The 21,663-nt window shown below is 41.4% G+C and overlaps 1 protein-coding gene across 4 annotated transcripts in view; it reads right to left on the reverse strand.

Annotated features, from left to right (window-relative positions):
• Positions 1-2,956: 2,956 nt before the first annotated feature.
• Positions 2,957-21,663, reverse strand: part of CERS5 (ceramide synthase 5) — a 32,396-nt gene continuing 13,689 nt past the window's right edge. Inside the window, exons 2-11 of one of the 4 annotated variants that reach the window (XM_060657664.3) lie at positions 16,812-16,901; positions 14,537-14,642; positions 13,576-13,706; positions 12,685-12,742; positions 10,837-10,887; positions 10,051-10,143; positions 8,325-8,453; positions 8,102-8,208; positions 7,174-7,330; positions 2,957-3,880 (exon numbers count right to left, since the gene is read on the reverse strand). In XM_060657664.3, coding sequence (XP_060513647.1) covers positions 3,731-3,880; positions 7,174-7,330; positions 8,102-8,208; positions 8,325-8,453; positions 10,051-10,143; positions 10,837-10,887; positions 12,685-12,742; positions 13,576-13,706; positions 14,537-14,642; positions 16,812-16,822 — 993 coding nt within the window. In that variant the 5' untranslated portion in view covers positions 16,823-16,901 and the 3' untranslated portion in view covers positions 2,957-3,730. Of the gene's footprint in view, positions 3,881-6,050; positions 6,160-7,173; positions 7,331-8,101; positions 8,209-8,324; positions 8,454-10,050; positions 10,144-10,836; positions 10,888-12,684; positions 12,743-13,575; positions 13,707-14,536; positions 14,643-16,811; positions 16,902-21,663 lie in introns of all 4 variants that reach the window. The other 3 variants (XM_060657663.3, XM_060657662.3, XM_060657666.3) reach the window with 3 other exon arrangements.

The raw sequence follows: 21,663 nt of genomic DNA on the forward strand, positions 1-21,663 counted from the left end.
GTCTTTTGTGTCCCTTTCTTGGAAGCTCAGCTACACATTAAAAACAAAAAACCAGGGAACACCTGGGTGACTCAGTCCATTAAATGTCTGACTCTTGATTTCAGCTCAGGTCATGATCTCATGATTGGGGAGTTCGAGCCTCATGTTGGGCTCTGCACGGACATTGTGGAGGCTGCTTGGGATTCTCTCTCTTCCTCTCTCTCAAATAGATAAACTTAAAAATACATATTTTTTTTTTCTTTTCTTTTTTATTTTTAATTAAAAAAATTTTTTTTTACGTTTATTTTTGAGACAGAGACAGAGCATGAACGGGGGAGGGTCAGAGAGAGAGGGAGACACAGAATCTGAAACAGGCTCCAGGCTCTGAGCTGTCAGCACAGAGCCCAATGCGGGGCTCGAACTCACGGACTGTGAGATCATGACCTGAGCTGAAGCCGGATGCCCAACCAACTGAGCCACCCAGGCACCCCCAAAAAAATATATTTTAAAAAGTGACCTTTATGTACCATTTCTAGATGTTTGTCTCAGGTTATTTTAGCCTGCATTAAGCCAGAACTGATCTCTTTCATATACTTTGACATCTCTTCTAAACATAATACCTTTCCATTTCTGTTTTCCTGGCAAAACTCTACTCATCTTTAATGGCCTAGCTTCAATTTTCAAGTTTTCTCCCATCTTGCCAAGAATAATTTAGGATAGTTCTTATCACGGAGTGCCTGGGTGGCTGAATCAGTTAAGCGTCCAACTTCAGCTCAGGCCGTGATCAGGCTTGTGAGTTCAAGCCCCACATTGGGCTCTCTGCTCTCAGTGCAGAGTCTGCTTTGGACCCTCTGTCCCCTTCTCTCTTTGCCCCTCCCCTACTGTGCATATGCTCTCTCTCAAAAATAAACATTAGAAAAAAAAAAGAATAGTTTTGGGGTGCCTGGGTGGCTCAATCGGTTGAGTATCTGACTCTTGATCTCGGCTTGTGTCATGATCTCAGTTTTGTGGGTTTAAAGCCCCACGTCGGGCTTTGTGCTGACAGTGTGGAGCTTGGCTGGGATTCTCTCTCCTCTCTCTCTGCCCCAACCCCACTTGTGCTGTGTCTCTCTCAAAATAAACAAACACTAAAAAAAATAATAATAATAATTCTTATCACATTGTAGTTATTTTTTCCCCCTTACTCGGGGTATCTGAGCTCTTTTAGAGTAGAAACCCAGATCTTGTTCATCTTTGTGTCCCCAGCTTCTGCCACAGTGCCGATCCTAAAGTAGGCACTTAATTTTTTTTTTTAATGTTAATTTCTGAGAGAAACAGAACACGAGCAGGGGAGGGGCAGAGAGAGAGGGAAACACAGAATCTGAAGCAGACTCCAGGATCCAGGCTTTCAGCACAGGGCCCAACACGGGGCTCAAACTCATGAACCATGAGATTATGACCTGAGCTGAAGTGGATGCTTAACTGACAGAGCCACCCAGAAGGCACTTAAATATTTCATTGAACTGAAAATACTTCCCTGCCTGAAATACTGGATCTAAAGTCTGAAGAACTTGGTTTACAACCAGCGTACTGAATCACTTAGGAACGAAACTCGTACCATTACTTTTAGGATTGCGATAACGTGATAGCTCATGATAGATGATGGGCAATCTGGGTTTGTTTTTTTAGTAATCTCTGTGCCTGACCCAATGTGGGGCTCGAACTCACCACCCCGAGATCAAGAGTAGCATATTCTACTGAGCCAGCAAGGCGCCCCACTGGTCTTTTTGAGCAATTTGAGACCATGTCCTCAGTGTAGCAGATTGAATTTTTCAAAGATGAAAGCAGCTGTGTCTCCCATTCTACGCGTCCTTATGCAGTGACCTTGCTCCTCCCATCAAGAGGTACTGTAGTCTCTATCTTGAATCTAGGTGGTCTCTGTGACTACTTTGATCAATAGAATACCGTGGAGGTGATGTGTGCCAGTCTAGATGACATTCTTAATGTTTTTAAGAGAGTGAGTGTGTGAGCAGGGGAGAGGGGCAGAGAGGGAGAAAGAGAACCTTAAGCAGGCTCCACACTGATTGTGGCTCATTCGATTAAGTGACTTCAGCTCAGGTCATAATCTCACGGCTCGTGGGTTCGAGCCCCACGTTGGCCTCTCTGCTGTCACCACAGAGCTTGCTTTGGATGCTATCTCCGTCTCTTTGCCCCTTCTCTGTTCATGCACTCTCTCAAAAATAAGTAAACACTAAAAAAAAATAAATGCTATAAAAAACAGAATCTTACAAAAATAAATTTCATATTTCACAATTACTAGTCTATTCAACTAATAAGGCAACTTGAGGAACTAAATGTAAAACTTTAGCTCTGACCAAATAACTATGTAAGATTTTTTTTAGAAATTTTTGCATGCCCCATAGTAAGTCTGTTTGTTTTTTTATTAAAAACTTTTTTAAAATATTTTTTTAATGTTTATTTATTTTTGAGAGCGAAAGAGAGAGTGCAAACAGGAGAGGGGCAGAGAGAGAGGGAGACACAGAATCTGAAGCAGGATCCAGGCTCTGAGCTGTCAGCACAGAGCCTGACGTGGGGCTTGAACTCACAGAGAGTGAGATCATGACCTGAGCTGAAGTCAGACGATCAACCTACTGAGCCACCCAGGCGGGGTGGTAGGTAGTCTACCCCGGTAGGGGTAGAGACTCCCAGGTAGTCTCTGTATGGGAAATAAGGGTATCTAAAAGTGTCTTCAACCAAATCCTTTGTTGGTTTGGTAACATACATATATCTGCTCAGTATTTTTTGTGACTACTATGCATGTTTATTTTTTTCTTAATACATAAAGCCATAAAATGTAGGCACTCTTTCCAGCAATGCACAGAAAGGAAAAAAATGTGGTGTCTAAGAGCCTTTAGAATCAGGTCTGAACATTTTCTGAATTAGCGTATGGATTCAGGGAATTGGGGATAGAGTCACTGAAGAGGCTGAGACAGCAGAGGAGGGTTGAAGCACTTTTAATCACACAAGAGTAAACAACAGTATAAACCTTAGGCGGCTCGCCCAGTGGCTATTGTCCTCTTCCAGCCCTCAGCTCACCCACCCCCACTCCCGCTCCCTGCGTACCATTGAGTGAAGTGCAGGGCGTCAGCAGGACCCTGTCACTACCAGGTGGTAGGAAGGGAATCTAGCTAGGGGCCACAAAAACCCTGATCATCCATCCATGGTTATCTGTTTCTGTACAACTTTGTGTGACTTTTCGAGCTCCGAGGAGTAACAGTGCAGAAACCTGGAGCTGAACTCTACTGTTCCATTCAGATGGCCATAGCTTCAAAAGCCATGGACAACAAGGGAAGGGACAGTCCAGAGCCAGCATTACTCAAGATGCAGCCAAATCTGGGATTGAGGTGGGTTCAAAGGGGGCACAAGGCCTACCGGCCCCAGTCTAGTATTGTGCCCCAACCCAGGGAATGAAACTCATGCATATGCACACCTGCACATGCACACACACATACACATGCAGACAAACACACACACACCCACACACACACCCACAAAGCAAATAACATTATCGAAAGAACCGGGAGGCTATTAAATACAAAATGGCAGAGTTGTTTTTTTTTTTTTTTTTTAAGTGAAAATATTTGCTCTTTTGATTCTCCTCAGTGCCCTGCAGAGCCCCTAGTCACAAGAGTGTAGGTGGGGAGGCCTGAGAGGAGCAGGTTGCCAGTGGCCCTACAAGTCCATGTGTGCTCTAGTCCCCACACCAACCACCTTACTCTTCAGCCCAGTAGCTGCTTCCCATGTGACCATTCACCCGATTGGCGCCATTGCTGGAGCTGCTGCCACAGGGGCTTTTTGAGTTGGTGGTCGCTTCTTCTTCCTCTGAGCTGCTCTCCACATCACTGCGATCGTCCTTCGACACCTGCGTGGGACGGGGCCAGAAGTACGAAAGGTGAGGACAGAACTTGTCTGCTATTGTCAGACAGACCACACAGCCCATGTTTGGGCACTGCTCCCACCGTGGCCCACTTTCTGGTGGCACCTGACTCAAAACACTACCTGCGCCATGGGTACCATCGTGAAAAGGTATCCTCTGCCTCTTTCTCAGTTTCTCTCTCCTCATCTCTGATTCTGTTCCCTATGGAATAAGAAGCTGCGTTGGCAGTGGGGGGTGTGTGTCTCTCAGGACCAGCCGAGGGAGGTGAAATCATTCTCTGAGGCCAGGTTTAGGTCTGAGGGAAACTCCAGATGCTCTTCTCCTCCCCCACTTCAAAAAATAGAAAAGGCCAATACAAACAATACAGATGGCCATCACCATCGCTTCTATCTCGTGATGGTTGTGGCCACTGCAGTTATTCATGTTGGTTATCCTGACTGTTGCTTTATCCTCAAAGCTGATTCATAACTAGGCCTTCTTCCGTAGTTTTACTGTCTTGGGGCTTAATACCCTATGACACTATTTCTCCAATCTTGTCCATTTTCCCACTGGCAAGACCACTTCTGTGCAACTTTAGCATTGCCAAGATACCAATCTGGTGAAAAGAAAAGTGGATTGGCAGTCATCAAGAGAAGAATCCCAGCCCCAATCATGTTGCTGTCTGTGAATCTTTACTTTTTTTTTTTAATGTTTATTTTGAGAGAAAGAGTGAGTGAGCATGTGAGTGGGGGAGGGGCAGAGAGAATGGGGGAGAGAGAATCACAAGCAGGCTCCATGCTGTCAGTGCAGAGAATGGTTCTGTGTGGTTCTACTGTCTCCCTGGGGTCCGGGGAAGAGCCTGGCACAAAGTAGGCCTTCAAGAATATTACTGAATGATTCATTTAATCTCCCTGCTACCTTGCTAGTTGTATTTTGACACCCCCCCCCCCCACCTTTTTTTTTTTTTTTTAATGTTTCTTTTTGAGTGAGTAAGCAGAGGAGGGGAGGAGAGAGGATCTGAAGCGGGCTCTGTGCTGACAGTAGAGATCCCAACGTGGGGCTTGAACTGACAGAACCATGAGATCATGACCTAAGCCAAGATCAAGAGTCAGATGCTTAACCGACTGAGCCACTCAGGCAGCCTGAATCTTTTTACCTCTTAACCATAGCTTTTCGGTTTTAGATTTTCAAATGAAGAGTTTCGACTGGAAAAACGTTTTCTAATCAAAACTTCCCTGCATATCAAGCAAAGTCTTTTTAGTTCTTTACCATGGACCATAAAAAGTAAAGGAGAGAAATCCAGTGAGACCTGTCAGACTTCTGACTTCCAGAACTGACAGATAATCAGTGTGGGGTTTTTTTTTTTTTTTTTTTAGTAAGCTCTGTGCCTAATGTGGGGCTTCAACTCATGACCCTGAGATTAAGAGCCTCATGTTCTACCAACTGAACTAGCCAGGTGCCCCTCAATGTGTTTTGTTAAAAAAAAAAAAAAAAAAAAAAAAAAAAAAAAAAGGGGGGGGCACCTTGGGTGGCTCAGTCTGTTGAGTGTCCAACTCTTGATTTTGGTTCAAGTCATGATCTCACGGTTTGTGGAATCGAGCTCTGCTGTTGGGCTCTGCACTGGCAGAGCCTGCTTGGGATTCTCTCTCTCTCTCTCTCTCTCTCTCTCTCTCTCTCTCTCCCCCCCTCCCTCCCTCCCTCTCCCTCTCTCTCTCTCTGCCCTTCCCCTGCTTGAGTGCACACGCTGTCTCTCTTTTAAAATGAATAAGCTTAAAAAAATAAATCCATAAAAAATAAATTTTAAAAAAAGTAAAGGAAAGAAGGGGGTGAGAAGGGAACAAAGATATATATGCTGTTGCCAAGGAGTGGGGCACTTGCTTTGGTTAGCTCTAAGACTCTGTGATCTATTGCAGCTTTGACCTCTGAGCCCAGGCAACTGACAGATTTGAGGTAAAGGGAGGCTCAGAAAGGGGAAAAAATAAGAGTCGACTCAACTCTTGCCACCATTTAGAAAAAACTATCTGGCAACTTGAGCTCCAGTCAACAATGGCCCCACAAGGTCAGGAGACAGGCATGCTCTGAGACAACACAGGGAACAGGAAGGGAAGCAGGAAGGAAGAGGAACACATTCAGACAGACATGCTTTACTGAACACTAGAAGCACAGATACACTTACATGCAAGAGATGAAACTGTCCAGCTCCCACCAGGCATAGAAAAAAGGAAGGAGGTGAGAAAAGAGTGGAGAGTACAGAGTCTGGGTCTAATCCTTCCTGGATAGGTCACCTGGTCAGGAAAGAAAAGCAGGGGAGAAGAGAGATGTCCAGTAGCTACAGCAAGATGCATAGGCACACTGAGCAAGTTCTGAAACCAGTTGCAGCCATAAGGAACAGAGACACAAGAAATCATATATGCCTAGGTTACATTACATTCCATCCCTTTGTCCTAGAGTCAGTGTCTCCTCTAGCAGAGCCCCCCTCCCCCGCCCCCCACCACCCCTCCTGGCTTGGGCTCTGCATTTGCTGAAGGCTGAATCCTCAGCCCATGCGCAAATCCCAGCCTGACTGCTTCAGAACTTGCAAAATTCAGTTATGAGTTTCATCATTTTTACCCTAAATGACACCTTTCTTTGTGTTTTTGGGCTCTTGGCATAAGACGGGTATTTGAAACCCTAAATACCGATCTCATTTAGGATCATTTCTTCATACAACAGTGGGATGAGGTCAATACTTAGTCCCATATCTTAAACATCACAGTGTGGTCATCTTGGGGTGGCTTGTGAACTACCATGCCATTCCTAGGCAATCAAACATTTCTGCTTTCATAAGTTTATGGTGTAGAGTTCTACATACAATTTCCTTTGGAAAAAAGGTTTCTGTGCTAAAAAGCAAAAATATGAAATCCACTGAAGTAGGTAAGGGGTAGGAAATGGTTAAAGCCATCTAGAAACATAACACTGTTCATTATTTAACCACAGTTATTGTAAGGGACAGAAAGAAGGCAGATCCTCCCTCCTGTATCTTTTTTTTTTCTTTCTCCAGTAATCTCTGTACCTAAGGTGGGGCTCAAACTCATAACCCAGAGATCAAGAGTTGCATGCTCTACTGACTAAGCCAGCCAGGCACCCCTCTTAGTGATATCTTAAAAGGCTAAACACTTACAGAAAAGGAGTCCTCTGGAGTCCTAAGCTTTTTGCTGGGTCTGCTTGAGTAGCTGGGGCTCACTAGGCTAGAGAAGTCTACTGAGTAATATCTATCTTCCTACCCAGCCCCAAAGAAAGAAGCCATCTTTCCTCCTCACCTTTCCTCGGATCAAAGCTTTGAAAGCAATTCGCACAATTAGGTAGGACCAGATGACATGCAGAACCTGTAGGATCAGGAGAAGGCCATTGAAGAGCCACCAGGAGGGATAAGGCCCGATCATCTCCCAACTCTCAAAGAAAGTCGTGTTCAGAATCCTAGAAGAGGTAGGCCAATGGTGAGATTCTAGAGTTAAAGCCAAGTAGACAGCAATGAAGTGGAGTTCCCTGGGAAGCAGAACCCAGTATGTTTTCTCCCTATACATTCTAACAGTTGAAATTCTAGGGATATTCATTAACACTGAGAAAATAAAGAAAGGGGGCCTATGAAATTTTCTATCTTTAGGGGCAGGGAAAGATATGTGAATCTCAGAAATTGGTGGATTAAGTCACATTTAATCGTTTCAAATATGCGGAGTTTCACACAATTGGAGCAGCAATTTTAATCATAATCCTAGTCATTACTCAGATCCTCAGGCACATACAGGACAGGTGGTGGCTGATTCGCTCAGACTAAGCAAAATCTCCAACCTGCAGTCACTGACTCTGTACCATTAAGTAGGGAGTGTACAAGTGAGAGTGGTGTGTGTGTGTTGGTTAGGGTGGGGTAGAAGGTATAAGAGCAGGAAAACAAGAAGAGGCTGAGAATTTTATAATCAGCACAAAAGAAGGCAAAGGAATTACTTAGGCATAAAGTGAGGGCTGTCCCTCAGACAGGAGTCAGGAAAGCCACAGCCAAGTGAGTTGGATGTTCTCAGTCTGGATTACACCTCCCTAGGAATACTGTGGGAGGGTCCTGTGAGTCCACAAAGGGTCGGGTTAAGCCAAGGATAAAGCAGGGCAATAGGGTTTTTGGTGGCCTATTTCCTAAATTGGCAAAAGGTATCATTAGCTACATATTGACCACAGCTCCATGACCCTAACACTCACCAGAATGGGTAGATTCCTAGACGAGTGACCACAAAAACAGCACTGAAGATCACAAAAAGGGTGTCACAGAGACGCTGGTATTTGGCATAATTGGCCAGTTTGGCTGCCTGGAGAAAGGAAGATAAGAATTGAGTTGAGAGAAAGCCAGTTCTCAAATAGGAAGAAAAGGAGAGAAAGAGAGGAATAATGAGGAAAAAGGAGTGGGGGGGGGGGGGGGTCTCACCTCCAGCAAGAAGTCTGAGACATCATGTAAACACATGACCAGAGTTCCCACCCGAACCATGTTGTTGATATAGGAGAACGTGATGAGCCCAATGGTGGCCAAGTGATGCATAAACATGATCAGGAAGTCCTAGCAAGGAATGGAAATAGAAGGGGCAGGTAAAGGCAAGGCCATAGAGATATCAGCCAACCCAATGCCCTGCATGTTCTCTGAGGATCTTCTCCCACTGCTTAGAGGTTCCATTTTGTCTAAACTCTCCCGTATGGAGCACCCCTACCGTTGGACCCAAAACTCCACACCAGTGACTGACCCATAATCTATGTTAATATAGTTCAAAGCACAGAAAATAACAGTTTTCTTTGGAAGTTGTGGAATATGTAGACCATGTATGCTGAGTTGACACTTGGAAATAATTTCCTAGGTGGTAGTCAGACCTACAAGCCATAGATAATCTGTGAGATTCTACGACTGTTTTGATGAAAGATATTTCAACCAAAGAGACCTAACAGAAAGGAGAGGTTTATGGAAGGGCAAAGCTAACCTCTTCAAAAAAGTTTCAGAGAAATGCTAAACAATCCATTTTAACTGTAAGCACTTTCTGCTTTCAGATTTAAAGCTCTAATTTCCTCTTGGGTTCAAATGCCAAGGTCAGACTCAGAAATCTCTAAATACCTGTTATCAGACGTGTCTAATAAATACTTCTCAGCCCACTGAGGGACAGAGAATGGGAGAAGACAGGTGAATTTGGGTGAGAGAAACAAGGATGAAAAGTCTGTGCTCTCCACATAGATATAGTGGTATGTTATAGTTCTTGAGTTGGGGGCGGGTTCATAAGTATACATTCTAGTATGTTTTAAAACCCACATATGTATTACAAATCTTTTTATATGTGTCATGTTTTAAAATAAAATTTTAATAAGGGGACCTGTGTCTCCTGACCATAGGAGAGTGCAAGACATTTGAATTGAGTATCAAGCTTCTAGATCACACAACAACTAATAACCCAGTTTAGTTTTAATCCATTCCCATAAATGCTAATTCTGGTCTTCCTCACCAAAGATAGCCATGAGATAGTGACAAATTAAAGTCAGAGCTGCTGGAACCACATTACTTCAGGTGCATACCAATAAAGTAAAGATTCTCCCCTTTCTGTCCACTTATAAAAAAACTTAAGTCATTCCCAACTTTGTCACTATATGGGCAAGTCAACTCACTTCTCCGAATCTTTGTTTCCCAAACAACAGCAAGAAAATGGTAAATGAAATCATCTAAAACCCTTTCCAGTTGACATTCTTTAAGTAAGTGGGGTCACCAAGAAGGGAGAACAGAGAGAGAAAGAGAACGAGGGCTCTACAGCAAAGCAAAAGCCAGATCTAGCTATTCTGGAGGCTGGCCTTTTCCTGGATCAGGCCTTGCTATCCCTTAGTTCTGACTAGTTTCCAAAGCTCTATACATGTAAGAACCTTAGAGAAAAATAAGGAAAAGGATATGCTTTTTAGCTGGTTAACTTTTTATCCTGGGCTGCCCTGAACGCCTCAAATATACTTACTTCATCATTAGTCAAGTCTCATTTCTGAGAAGGTTACAAAAAGCTAATAGTCCCATCAAGCCTACTTTTTCCCTCTTTTGTGGTCCCAATCAGGGTAGAGAATCCACAAGGGCAGTGATGGTGGCTGCTAGAAAGGAGGATGCAGTATGTTAGAGTTGAGGGAGACAATGTCCTTACCTTTCGTTTAATGTCTATAAACTGAGAAAACATGAGAGACCAATAGAAGGCCAATTCCATGATATAATAGTAATAAAGCCCACTTGTGAGAGGCTGAAAGAGAGAAAGAAGTAGTCAGAATACCAGCTAGTCAAAAATTCATTCCATCTCTGCAACTTTCTCCGTCTTGGAGGACCAATACCCAAAATTATTAGACACCCTTCCTCCCCACCGTGTTGCAAGATCTGTAACAGCTAACAGATTTGAGATTAGTATGGAGACTTAAACCTCTTCCCTCTGCCCCTCCGCATACACATTTCCTACTCGCATCTTTAGAGATAAGGTTAACACATACTATAGCACAATCAAATCAGTGTATCTAGAATTCTGGACAATTAGTGCTTTTCAGGGGATTTAATATACTCAGGTCTTTTCTTCCACCCTGTTACAGCCCCTCGGCATTTTTCTAGAATAGATTAGAACCAAGATGCTTTTAAGGAGACTCCAAGTTACCCTTGATTCAAAAAGGACACCTGAGCCAGAAAGCATCTTATCAAGTGCCAGGAAGCTGCTTTTCTTTTGGGCCCAATTAGGGTGAATATAACGGGGAATCTGGAACAAAAAGATCACTGGATTTCACAGCTATGGGAGCCCCAGAAACAGATACCCTAAATACATGAGTCAAAGAGACTCAGCCCCTAATCCCTCAAGAAAACCAAGAAAACATGCCATCTGCCCTGGGACTGTCCTGCCCACCCTACCTTATACACACACGAGGCCCCTGCCTTGAAAGGGCTCAGACTGTACCTGATACGGATAGCTATGCCAGCACTGTCGGATGTCCCAGAACCAAGGTGACTAAAAGGAAAGAGATAATCCAAGTCAGCCCTTAGGATTCAACCCTGGTTTACCAAATAATCCCTTTCTCTCTCTGCTAGGAGCACAAGAGAAATGGGGAAGAAAAAGGAATCCCCCTCTTGACAGAATTTAGGGGGTCCTTAAAAGGTCAATAAATGGTTAGGTTTTTGTTCTAGAGCAAGAAAAGTGTTATTACAAATAGAAAAACCATGCTTTGAAATAAATAAGAGCAGGGAGAGCTCTAGGATAGTTTTTAAAAACCTCAACACCTAGGATATAGGAACTAGGGATGCAGGAAGACCGTGATTCCATTCGACAACCGAGAGAGAGATCTGCATGCCAAAGATTTAAATCAAAAATAATTATCTCTAATGGAGTTTCAATGTCCCTTAAGGAAATTTGTCCATTTCATCTAAGTTGTTGAATTTTTTACTATTTGATTGTTCATAATATTGTGTTACTATACTTTCGATGTCTACAGGATCTATAGTTACAGCCCCCCCCGCCCTTTTCTGACACTGATGATTTGTTTCTTTTTATCTAGGGGTTTACCAATGTTAATGAAACCTTTCAAAGAACCAACTCATGGCTTTGTCTATTGCCTATGTCATTAATTTTTTTACTGTTTTTAATTATTATTTCTTTCCTTTAACTTACTTTGACATTACTTTGCTCTTCTTTCTCCAGATCTTAAAGTAGAAACTTATATTATTGACTTTAAAGCTTTCTTCTTTTCTAATATAAACATATAAAGTTATAAATTTCCCTTTAAGCATGCTTTAGGGGCATCTCCTAAGTTTTGGTATGTTGGATTTTCAGCATCATTTCAATTAAGTATTTTCTAATTTCCCTTGTGATTTCTTCTTTGATCCATGGGTCATTTAGAAGAGTTTCACTTCCAAATATTTTCTAGATATCTTATTATTATTGATTTTTAATTTAATTTCATTATGATCACAGAACACATTTTGTAAGATTTCAGGGGCCCCTGGGTGGCTCAGTCAGTTAAGCAACTGACCAGCTCAGGTCATGATCTAACGGTTCGTAGGTTTGAGCCCTGCATCGGGCTCTGTGCTGACAGCTCCGGATCCTGTGTCTCCCTCTCTCCCTCTCTCTGCCCCTCCCCCACTCACGCTCTGTCTCTCTCAAAAATGAATAAACATCAAACAATTTTTTATAAGATTTTTTTTAAAAAGTCACCAACCGTGGTGTCTATTTATCTGTTCCCTTCCTTCAGTTCTGCTTTTTACTTAATGTATTTTGAAGTCTTAATTATAACATTTAGAGGAAAATAGTACAGTACAGTGGAAAAAACAACATGGACTCAGGAATCAAAAAGCCTGAAATTCTTTTGACAATTAACTGAAAAGCAGGAATAATACCTGTTTTATCCACTTTAAAGGTTTACTCATTCCTACAGTAACCTAACCCTGATTTCTACAACTGTCTCCTTGGAAGAACAAGATCTTTGTCAAATGCTTCGTAAACCATCACAGACTTTGTAAACCAGCATCAGATTAAATCACATCTGATTTAATCAATACTATTACTATTTGTGTACTATGCTATTACTATTACAATTATCTCCCCTAAATAAAGGGAGAAACAGTAAAGTTATGAAATCAGATGCCAGACAGACAACAATCTATTTGGCATATAAACCTGGGCTGTAGGCATTACAGAAAAAATAAAAGGGCAGGGAGGAAATAAAGATCTAATGGTATCACACAACTCTTATCTCTAGAGATGTAGGCATGATTAGAACCCAACAGAGGACCAGAGAGAGTTTAGACTTACCGACCAGAGAAATCTAATTCCATAGCAGAATATACATAAATAAAAAGTGAATCTCCACCTGGGTGGGCAAAGAATAGAGGTTAGATGAATATTCACTCAAAAGAAAGTTTTTGAGGCTAAGGAGGTCAAGATAGCAGATTTGGGGACAACACAATTATGGGTAAGAAATAAGATCCCAGAGCGGCACCTGGCTGGCTCAGCCAGTAAAGCATGTGACTCTTGATCATGGGAGTCATAAGTTTGAGCCCCATGTTGAACAAAGAGTTTACTTAAAAATATATATATAAATAACATCTTCCAAAAAAAAAAAAAAGATAAAGTTCCCAGCACGGGGACAAATATTGTTACCTAAAAAGCCGAAATGATAGACATCTTCCAGCTTTGTTTAAAATAGATTCCCACCAGTGTATACTGGTTATAATCAACTTTTCTTCCATATCAGACTCCCTAATGATAGTGCCTAATATTTTCTTTGCATGACAATGATCAATTGTGTTCTGTGTACAGGGGATAATTAGTAAAAACCCAGTGAAATGAAGTACAGTATGTCCAGGAAAGGATACTTCCTACCAAAATGTCAATTTACCGCAAGCCGGTACTGTCTCTACCAAGGTGTACAAGGGTGTGCCTATCTACCTATATAAGTGCAGTTATAGGAATTCACTCCCAATCTATTTGAGAAGGAAGAACAAAATCAAACTACAACATGTAGCTTAATGGCAAGCATGTTCAAGACACTAAGGGCGACCGGTCTTCCAGTTCTCTTCTTTCCTGCCTACAATAAATTGAGTCAGCCCTCTACATTCATTGACTATTTTGTCCTACCAAAAGAAAACCTCAGTCCAGTCATACCCCACCCTTCTCACTCCCCACCTCCATATGCACACCTACATGCTCTCACAGAACTTAGTGAGCGTTGGGGGCTTGTCCTGATTCCTCCGATGACGAAACCAGCATTGGATTTTTCGGACATCCCAATCCAGTTGTTTTGACAGGCCCTCTAGCCTTTTCTCATCAGGATACTGTGGATGCATGACCAGAGTCAGAACGTCCCTTTCTCTTCAACCCTCTCATTAAATCCCCCTGATTGGCTGAGTGGCAAAAAGGGGGGATATATAACTACAGCGCTTTAAGGGATGTTTATCCTTCTAGGTTTCACCCCCACACTCATTTTTAGTAAGAAGTCCTATTTCACATATCAAAGACCTTTGCCTTTAGCAAAGCTTTATTAGCTTTCCTTTAGAATCCTTGTTTGGTCTTCTCTCTCCAGCCCAAGCTGAATAAAAAAAGCTATTAAAAACCCAAACTGCAGGGGCACCTGGGTGACTCGGTTAAGTCTCTGACTCTTGGTTTTCAGCTTAAGTCATGATCTCACAGTTTGTGAGTTCAGCCCCACATCAGGGTCCACACTGTGCAGAGCCTGCTTGGGATTCTCTCTCCCTCTCTCTGCCCCTCCCCTGCTTGTGCTCTCTCTCAAGATAAATAAATAAACTTAAAAAAAAAAACAAAAAACTACAAAGGCTATTGGTACCATCCCTATCTGGATTATGCAACTAGATAATGACAGAAACTGGAGCAGGGAAAAACAACATCAAAATACTATGTGTGTCTGGAGAAGGTGGGGTTGTGGCTACTAGGTCTAAAATCCAAATGTATGTAAACTTATTTAAGGGATCCTGACCCAAAGGTATTTCCCTGAGGGGATAAAGTTCTCCTTATAGTTATAAAGACTACCGAAATGTGAAAGATCATCCCATCCTATCCCTATCCTTGGAGACACTTGCGCTCCACCGCCCCCTGCCCTATGGGGTACCTCTCACATGAATCTTCCTCTCTTTCTTTGCCGACTTACCTTGGTAATAGATACGAACACCTTTTCAAGGATGGCATTGGGTTGGGCCTGATAAGGACCACTGTCCTGGATGCCAACACGGAGTGCACAGGGTTTAGCAATAAACCTGTAAGGATAAAAATCCAAAGCCAATTTTAAATATGGTTTGCTAAGCATGAAAGAAAAAATCCTGATTAGGGGGCTGATGGAAGGCAAAGGGAAAAAACTGGGCTGGGAACCAGGACTTTTTAATTTATTCCTAGATTCTGCCACTGACTTACTTGCGAAGTGACCCGTTTAAGAAATATTAGAACATAAGCTCTCTTTCCATTTTTTTCCTGGCTTCTCTTATCACATCTTGAGCTGTAGAGTCAGAAAGACCTAGGTCAGGCCTATCATTTTATCTACTAGTCTTCCACTTATTGCCTGTAGGAAAGAACTGCAGCAATTCACTTAATCTCTATAAGTCTGTTTTTTCCTCTAGAAGATGAAGATAGTATCAACATCCTTGCTACTCAAAATAAGACCAAAACATTATTGGTTTTTCCTGGAAACCTTTTGGAAATGCAGAATCTCAAACCCCATCCCAAACCTGCAAAATCAGAACCTGCATTAACAAGATCCCCAGGTGATTCCTATGCCTATTAAAATGAGAAGCACTGGTCTACTTTACAAGAATCCTATAACTATTCAATGAGATAATATATATGAAGACCATGGCACAAAGGAAATGCTTAATAAACGGTAGTTTCCCTCACATCAAAAAATCAAGAAGATTTTAACTGGAGGGCAAAGTAGAACTGAGACTGAGCTCTTCCTAAATACAAATATCCTGGGTCTTGGCCACCTTCCTGCCTAAACAAAAAATTATGGAAATACTTAGAACTTTAGTAGCCTGGAAGAAAGGAAATTAGGAAGGATGAGAAATAAATTACCTATTAGTACTCCATTCTATTCCCAAATCTACCATTAATAAGTCATATAAACTTAAGTCACTTAACTTCTGGGTCTTGGTTTCATCATCTAGAAGAAGTAATGACACGATATCTAAGATTTTTTTTCTTTTTTTAAGTTTATTTTGAGAGAGAGAGAGAGAGAGAGTGAGCATGAGTGGGAGAGGAGCAGAGAAAGAGAGGGACACAGAATCCCATGCAGGCTCCATGCTGTTAGATTGGAATGTGACTCTGGGCTGGATCCCACAAACAGAGAGATCATGACCTCAGCCTAAATCGAGTTGGACACTTAACCGACTGAGCCACCCAGGCACCCTTAAGATTTTTTCCCAAATCTAGTATTCCATGGTGTTATCATTAACTGTAATTAATTTCTAACTTGTAGACCTTTGAAAAATAAGGAACTATTCTTTGGTTCTTCAAGAAAAATTCCTCTAGGGGCGCCTGGGCGACTCAGTCGGTTAAGCGTCCAACTTCAGCTCAGGTCATGATCTCACAGTCCGTGAGTTTGAGCCCCGCGTCGGGCTCTGTGCTGACAGCTCAGAGCCTGGAGCCTGCTTGGGATTCTGTGTTTCCCTCTCTCTCTGCCCCTCCCCTGCTCATGCTCTGTCTCAAAAATAAATAACATAAAAAAAAAAATTTTAAAGAAAGATCCCTCTTAGGGCACATGGCTGGCTCAGTCCATTTAGCATGCGGCTGTTGATCTCAAGGTCGTGAGTTCAATCCCCACATTGGGCATAGAGTTTACTTAAAAGAAAAAAATTCTTTAAAAAAAAAAAAAAAAGATCTCTCTCTTCCACATCCATAAATTTCTGTGAGCATTAGCTCTAGGAAAAGCTCTACATAGTCATTTTCAGAATAAGTCAAAACCAGTTTTAGTTCTCTTAGCATCTTAAGGAGTCCCAAGATGAAATTGTGACTGGGAGGCGTAAGATCGAGTGCTCTTGACCTATTTCTTGGTCTGCATTTGAATCCAGAATTTATCTCTAAGGGAGGAACTGAGAATAAGAAACTTTATTATCTTCCTCTGTGAAAACTTCTTCTACCCTTATCACGAAAGTTCCTGAGCCATGGAGAAATATTTATTCACAGCACAAAGTTAACCACATCTGTAACCTATTGTCTCCTCTTTGACACAGGTGGTACAAAAGTTTCATCCAAAGGCCGACACTATTAGATACTTTATATTTCCTGGTATATTATTCTGTGTACAAATATTTTAGCACCCCACTCATGTTTAAACTCCTTATGAACACAGTATACAGGGAATGCTGTTTTTGTATTTACCAAGATTCTGTGTCTGTGCTCAGTAATTAACAAGTGACAGGTCTCTCAAATCCTACCCTTGCTCCATTGGAACTCAGTTTGGACCCAGGACTGATCAGCATCCAGAGGAGTAACTAAGTCAGTCATTCTTTGCTTTTCAGTTGGTGCTACAGGAGAGAGAAAAGCACTGAATTATCTCTGTATCCTCTCATCTACATTAACTGTATGAAGAAGTAGACCCAATAACAAAAACAGCTTTTCCAATTCCTACTCTTACTCCCTGATCCAGAGCTCTTCAGTCCAGAAGCAGTCAGGTGATCAAAGGCCCTGGAGTTAGATTTTGCCAGCTAAGAGATTTTGTGAAAGTTACTCATCTATAGAATGGAGATAATATCTACCTCACAGGGTTATTTTAAAAATGAAATGACATGATCCATGCCTAACCCAGTACCTGATATTTAGTAAACACTCATTAAAAGGCAGCTATTATTGTTGTTGTTCTTAATATTATTATTAAAAGCAGCTATTATTATTTTTACTAGAAACAGTTCAGTCTTGGTTCTCCTTGATGGTATCTCTGGAAGAAGCCAAGAAGTGCAAGAAATCTTCTTTCATACGACAGAGATAGGTTTGTACCCTGCTTACCTGGGTGAAGGCAAGATAATTTTTTTTATTATCTAGACCTTGGAGTGAACTTAATATCCTAGAGTCGGAATTAGCTCATATCCTGACCTCATTAGTTCACAGAGTGCAATGAAAGACAAAATTACTAGCATGCAGTCAGTTACAGTTAGACAAATACAGACCCTAAGAGGAACGCCTGGGTAGCTCATTTAGTTAAGTTGTCTTGATTTTGGCTCAGGTCATGATCTCATGGTTCATGAGACTGAGCCCCATGTGGGGCTCTGCAGTGACAGCACAAAGCCTGCTTGGGATTCTCTCACTCCCTCTCTCTTTGCCCCTCCCCATTCATACTCTCTCTCTCTCTCTCTCTCCTCTCAAAATAAATAAATAAACTTTAAAAAAAAACCCAAAAAACAGACCCTAAGAAAATTTATCTATTTGGCAAATATTTATGGGGCACCTATTTTGTGCTATAGCATGAAGCATAAAACATAAATAAGCACAAAACATAACTAAGTTTGAAAAATAATTTTTTACATGATAAAAAAAATTAAATACATAGATTTATTTATGTACTTAATGAAATCACCTTAATGAAGAAAGTGAAATTAGGTATTCATCCTTTTTGTTAGATAGGCATTTACTGAACTGTACAGATTCCTAGGGTCTCAGAGACCGTTTCAGGAGGTCTACAAGGTCAAAACTACTCTCATAATAATTCTATAACTTCGTAATAATTCTTGTCTCTCTCACTCTCTCATGAGTGTGCAGTGGAATTTTCCATGGGTTACATGACATTGCAATAGACTGAATGCAGGAGCTGACATGAGAATACAGGTGCCAAATACTAAAGAGTGTTAAAAAAAAAAACGTAAAATAATGCTATTCTTCTCACATTTTATTTTGTTTTGGAAAATAGTTATTTTTCATGAAACATTAGTTGTATTACCAATATAATCAATTTACTGTCGTTTGTAAATGAATTAATAGAATATATATCTTTAAAATTCCATTTTAACTTCTAAAACAGTACATGTTGATAGATATTATCCATGTAAACATAAATTTATGTTTGGGGTCCTTAATAATTTTTAAGAATGTAAAAATTTTTAAGAGTGTAAAAGATTCCTGACATCATAGTTTGAAACTGCTGTTGATGGCAGTGAGAAATCAAATTTATCTTGTGATTTTCTGTCCTCTACAGGATCAATTTGTTGCCCAAGTTTTAAAATAATTTAAAAAAAATTTTTTTTAGTGTTTATTTTTGAGAGAGAGCATAAGCAGGGGAGGGGCAGAGAAAGAGGTGGATACAGAATCTGAAGCAGGCTCCAGGCTCTGAACCGACAGCACAGAGCCCGACACGGGGCTCGAACTCACAAACCGTGAGATCATGACCTGAGCCAGAGCTGGACGCTTAGCTGACTAAGCCACCCAGGTGCCCCTAAAATAATTTTTTTTAAGTTTTTTTTTTTTTTAATGTTTATTTTTGAGACAGAGACAGAGCATGAGCGGGGGAGGGGCACAGAGAGAGGGAGAGACAGACAGAATCCGAAGCAGGCTTTAGGCTCTGAGCTGTCAGCACAGAGCCTAAAGCCTGCTTGGGATTCTTTGTCTCCCTCTCTCTCTGCCCCTCCCCCGCTCATGCTCTGTCTCTGTCTCAAAAATAAATAAAAACATTAAAAAAATTTTTTTAAATAATTTTTTAAAGCATTTATTTATTTTTGGGAAAGCACAAGCAGAGGATGGGCACAGAGAGGGAGACAGAGGATCTGAAGTGGGCTCTGCACTAAGAGGCTGACAGCAGCAAACCCGATGTGGGGCTCGAACTCATGAACCAGGAGATCATGACCTGAGCAGAAGTCAGACACTCACCGATTGAGCCACCCAAGCACCCCTAAACTAATTTGAAAGACCAGATTTCCCTTAGCCTGCAGGTCTAAATAAGTAGGCATTTAGTGGCCTATACTGAATGGTAAGCTGCTCCTTTCCACCTGCCACTCCAGGAACATGAGTCTAGTGATCCAAACTGTTATGTTTTGTAGACATCATTTCATTCTGCCTTTTTCTGCCCTTCAGATACATGGCAGCAGCTGACTAAGGCCTGGGCTAATGAAGACGAAATTACTTACTACTTTGCTTTTTACCAAAGATAGGAGCTATACTAACAACTCTATCTTTGCGATTCACCGCAACATCATTAATGGATATGAACTATACACAAATATGTTTCACAGTATAGATTAAGCTTTTCAACTAGTGTATCATGGCAAGTAATGTATTTGGGCTACGTTGATGCTGAGATACTGCTCCTAGCTCTCAAGGGTGGTCCATGGAGCCTATGGTAACCAGGAAACCTTAGTCTGTAGCCTTTGGCCTCATATACCCTACTGCGCAATACATGAATTATTTTCTATGTGTGCAGCAACATGATTAGGTTGGGAAGCAGTGGCTTAGATCAATTTCTGGAAAAATATAAAGTGCCAAAATTTATATATAAAAAAGAAAAATAACCATCAAAGAAATCAAAATAGGGAATGAGATGGAGTGAAAAATACAATAAAAAAGAGAAAGGTCTTATACAGACTGATGAGGATGGTGTATCATTAGGTAGAGTACTGAGTAATAATTATCTGACCCTGAATGCTCCCTGCCACACACACACACACACACACACACACAAATGGGAGAGATGAGAACTGAGATATTTAAATAAAGATTCTTAGGTCCAGATAAAGCCTGTTTAGAAAATTTAATCCTTAGAGGGGCGCCTGGGTGGCTCAGTTGGTTAAGCGTCTGACTTCAGCTCAGGTCACGATCTCGCGGTCCGTGAGTTCGAGCCCCGCATCGGGCTCTGGGCTGGTGGCTCAGAGCCTGGAGCCTGCTTCCGATTCTGTGTCTCCCTCTCTCTCTGCCCCTCCCCCGTTCATGCTCTGTCTCTCTCTGTCTCAAAAATAAATAAACGTTAAAAAAAAAAAATTAAAAAAAAAAAAATTTAATCCTTAGGTACACAAGCAGCATTTGAAAACCCTCCCCCAAGACATATGTATACAAGAGGCAAAATGCAGAGTTCCACACAAAACAGATTCCAAAAGTCCTTTCCCTTTGCAACTGAATTCTTAATAAACCAATCACATTAAAAATTTGAGTAGCTTCTGTAGGGTGGACAGAGGAGAAAGTACAAAAAGACATTCAGGCAGTGGGAACAGCATGTACTAAAGCAAACAGAAGAGACAAACTACTTACAGAACTACGCAACGTACAAATTCAGGGGTGGCAACAGTGGCAGGAGGAAAAAAACTCTACAGATAGAGGCCAAATCACAGGTATGTTATGTTATGTTATGTTATGTTATGTTATGTTATGTTAAGAGTGAACTTTATCCTATAGTTGATGGAGAGGCACTGGAAGGCTTTAGGCCAGGAGAAGAGCTAGATTTGTATATTAATAAAGGAGCATCACCAGTTAAAGGCTACTGTAAAAACTCCATGCTTTAAGTGATAAAGCACTGAACTAAGGCTATAGAAATGAAAACGAAAGGACGGATTCAAGAGCTGCTGAGGAGGTAAAATTAATAGCACTTGGTAACAGAATAGATGTAAGAGGCAAAAGCAGAGTCCAGCCTTCCTTATTTCTGACTTGGGAAACTAAGTTGATTATGGTGTCTCAACCAAGTAGAGCATAAGATAAAGCAAATTTGGGAATGATAGATGAATTGTGTTAGGCTGAATTTGAAGTGCTCATATGACACTGAAATGGAACTGTCTAGTAGGCAAATAAAGAGGCTTAAGACACACACACACACACACACACACACAAACACACACACACCCCTGAGAAAGAAAAAAAAGCACAAGAGAATGAGAATATAGGTGGTAGCTAAAATCGTAGGGGTGCATGTGAGTGAAACAAGAAAGGAACACAAACTGAGGCTCCTGGGTGGCTTAGTTGATTGCTTAATCCAACTCTTAATCTCAGCTCAGGTCTTGATCTTAGGATAGTGAGTTCAAGCCCCGTGTTGGGCTCCATGCTGGATGTGGAGCCTACTTAAAAAAGAAAGAAAGAAAGGAACACAAATTGAAAAGAAAACCAAGGTCAACATCCTGGGAAATACTAATATAAAAGGTGAATTTAGAGGGCAGGAGGACCAGAGGTAGAGTTGTATCAAATGAGGCAGAGATCAAGTAAGACAAGGATTTCAGTATCCACTGGATTTAGCAATTTGGAGATCTGTGGTAACCTTCACCAAAGAAATTCCAGTAAAACAGAAAATCTAGAGACAGCAGTGAGTTACATCAGTGAAAGATA

This window comes from Panthera onca, chromosome B4 (genome assembly GCF_046562875.1).
Source record: "Panthera onca isolate mPanOnc1 chromosome B4, mPanOnc1 haplotype 2, whole genome shotgun sequence".
Classification (NCBI taxonomy): Eukaryota; Metazoa; Chordata; class Mammalia; order Carnivora; family Felidae; genus Panthera; species Panthera onca.